This window comes from Triticum urartu, chromosome 3A, assembly GCF_056163025.1.
Source record: "Triticum urartu cultivar PI428250 chromosome 3A, HENAU_Tu73, whole genome shotgun sequence".
NCBI classification, from domain to species: domain Eukaryota; kingdom Viridiplantae; phylum Streptophyta; class Magnoliopsida; order Poales; family Poaceae; genus Triticum; species Triticum urartu.
In genome coordinates, this window is record NC_141875.1 from 369,145,793 (window position 1) to 369,148,097 (window position 2,305).

General features: G+C 47.6%; 1 protein-coding gene across 1 annotated transcript; it reads right to left on the bottom strand.

Moving 5' to 3' along the window:
• Window positions 1-1,028: 1,028 nt before the first annotated feature.
• LOC147979733 (uncharacterized) lies at window positions 1,029-1,652 on the bottom strand. The gene has a single exon (XM_087515327.1). The coding sequence runs from the start codon at window positions 1,650-1,652 to the stop codon at window positions 1,029-1,031; it is 624 nt and encodes a 207-aa protein (XP_087371453.1).
• Window positions 1,653-2,305: the final 653 nt, after the last annotated feature.

A 2,305-nucleotide genomic window follows, 5' to 3' on the forward strand; every position in this document is an offset into this window, starting at 1 on the left:
GCTTGGACAAATGAAACCCTTGTGAAGAGATTTGTCGATTTCCTCCTTAAGCTCAAGGAGTTCATGAGGTGGCATCTTGTAGGGTCATTTGGTGATAGGAACGGTGCCTAGTTTCAAGCTGATGACGAACTCGACAACCCGAGCAGGGGGTATTCCTGGAAGTTTTTCTGGAAAGACGTCTAGGAAGACGCAAACAACTAGAATCTTTTCAATTCCCTCAAGAGGTGTTGTGTTCAACGCATTCAAGACATAAAGCCGTGCTTCAACATTCTGAACAATCTGAGCATGGTAGCTTACTATCTCATCGAAAGGATGTTGGAGATGAATGACTTTGGTGGCGCAAACGATAGAGGCAATATGTGCTTTCAACCATTCCATTCCCAGAATGAGGTCAATATTGGAAGACTCCAGAATAATGGGAGAAACAAGGAATTCCAAGCCTTCTATCTCAACGGGAACATCATGACCAATCATGGTAGTTTGGCATCGGCCCTTAGGGGTGTGTCCAACTATTAGAGTGTTCATGGGCTCGCATCGAATGTCGTGTGCGCATACAAAACTTTCCGACGTAAATGAACGCGATGCTCCTGAATTGAATAAAATAGAAGCCGTTACTGAATTAATGAGAAGAGTACCCATCAAGTAGCAGGTTGGTCTTGAGGTTCATTCAGATCAATATGATTAGCCTGGCCACGACCATAAGGCCTAGCATTGTTGTTGCAGGGCCGGTTGTTACAGCCAGTAGAAGGAAGAGCCAGCTGGTTTTGATTCTGAGGGCAGTTTCTGGAATGGTGAACTAGAAGGCCACACTTGAAGCACAAACCATCATTGGGATTGGTTGAAGGAGCTCGAGGTCGTGCAGTCTGAAGAGGTTGCCTCATTGGTGGAGGAGGCAGACACAGAGCAGCATAGGACTGTCTTGGTGTAGGTGCAGTTGGATGATACATGCTATGGGGAATCCATATCCGAGGCTTCTCCACTGATGGGCCCGGAGAGGAGCCAACGTCACGGCTGCGCCTGAGGGATCCCTAGTGTTCCTGAAGACCAGTCTCAACCTGAATAGCCTTGTTCACCAAGGTGGCGAAATCAGCAAAGTCATGAATGAGCAGTGCTAGCTTGATATCAGGGTGAAGTCCATCACGGAACTTTTCTTGCCTACGAGCATCAGTTGCAATGTCTTCTTCAGCATAACGTGACAAGTCAAGAAATTCCCACTGATAAGCATCTACAGTCTTGTTGCCTTGGGTGAGGTTGAGGAACTCGCACTTCTTCCTGTCCATGATTCCCTGAGGAATGAAGCGGGCACGAAAAGCAGCTTGGAAATCCGGCCAAGTGATGGCCGTTCTAGCAGGTAGGGTACGCCTGTGGCTGTCCCACCATTGAGCAGCAGGACCCTTGAGGAAGAAGGATGCGAAGGTGACATAGCTTGGAGGGGCTACATTAGCAGACTCCATCTCATATGTGATATCACGGAGCAAGTCAACGGCATCAAGGGGCTGAGTTGAGCTGCGGTAAATAGTTGGGTTGAGGCACATGAAGTCCTGCAGAGTTACTGGGGCAGGCTGTTGATTCATGGTGGGGCGAGGAAACTGAGCCATCATTCCTTCCATGAATTGACAATTCAGCTCAAACTGTTGCATCTTTCCGGCCATGAATTCAGGCGGTGGTGGAGCGTTGCCACCACGGCCATGACTAGCGGGTCTAACCATCCTTCTAACATGTAATAGGGGTAGTTCAGCATCGAGCATTTGTAAAGATCATGGATCATTCATGATGAAACATGCATAATGAAAGAGGTACGGCGGATACCATATAGTAGTCAACATGACAGTGTGTGTACTATTCAAGATATTATTCTAAGGAATAACTATGGCTTATCCAACTTTGGGGTGAATGTGGCCACGGGATCCTAAGGTTAGAGTTAGTAAATTCATTTAACCCAAATGGAAGAGAGATTAGATCCCTAGAGAATAGACGAGGATTAAAAGATATTAATACCACCCAATGGCGGCGTGGGCCCGTAAGACACACAACCATGTTAGTAAAAAGTTTTTCAGTGACTAGACTTGACTTTGGCCTAGGAGTTGGAAGGGGGTTGCCTACAGGTAGTCGGCTCTGATACCAACTTGTGACGCCCCCGATTCAATCGTACACTAATCATACACGCAAATGTTTATGATCAAGCACTAGTAGAAAAAGGGGCTTTCGTTCGGGCCTGGCCAGCCCATTAGTCCCGGTTCTTCCACAAACCAGGACCAATGGATGCATTTGTCCCAGTTCGTGAGCCCAGGGGGCCGGCCGGGGC

Coding starts and splice junctions, on each gene's coding strand:
- LOC147979733 (XM_087515327.1), bottom strand. CDS start 1,652: ATGGCCGGAAAGATGCAACAGTTTGAGCTGAATTGTCAATTCATGGAA.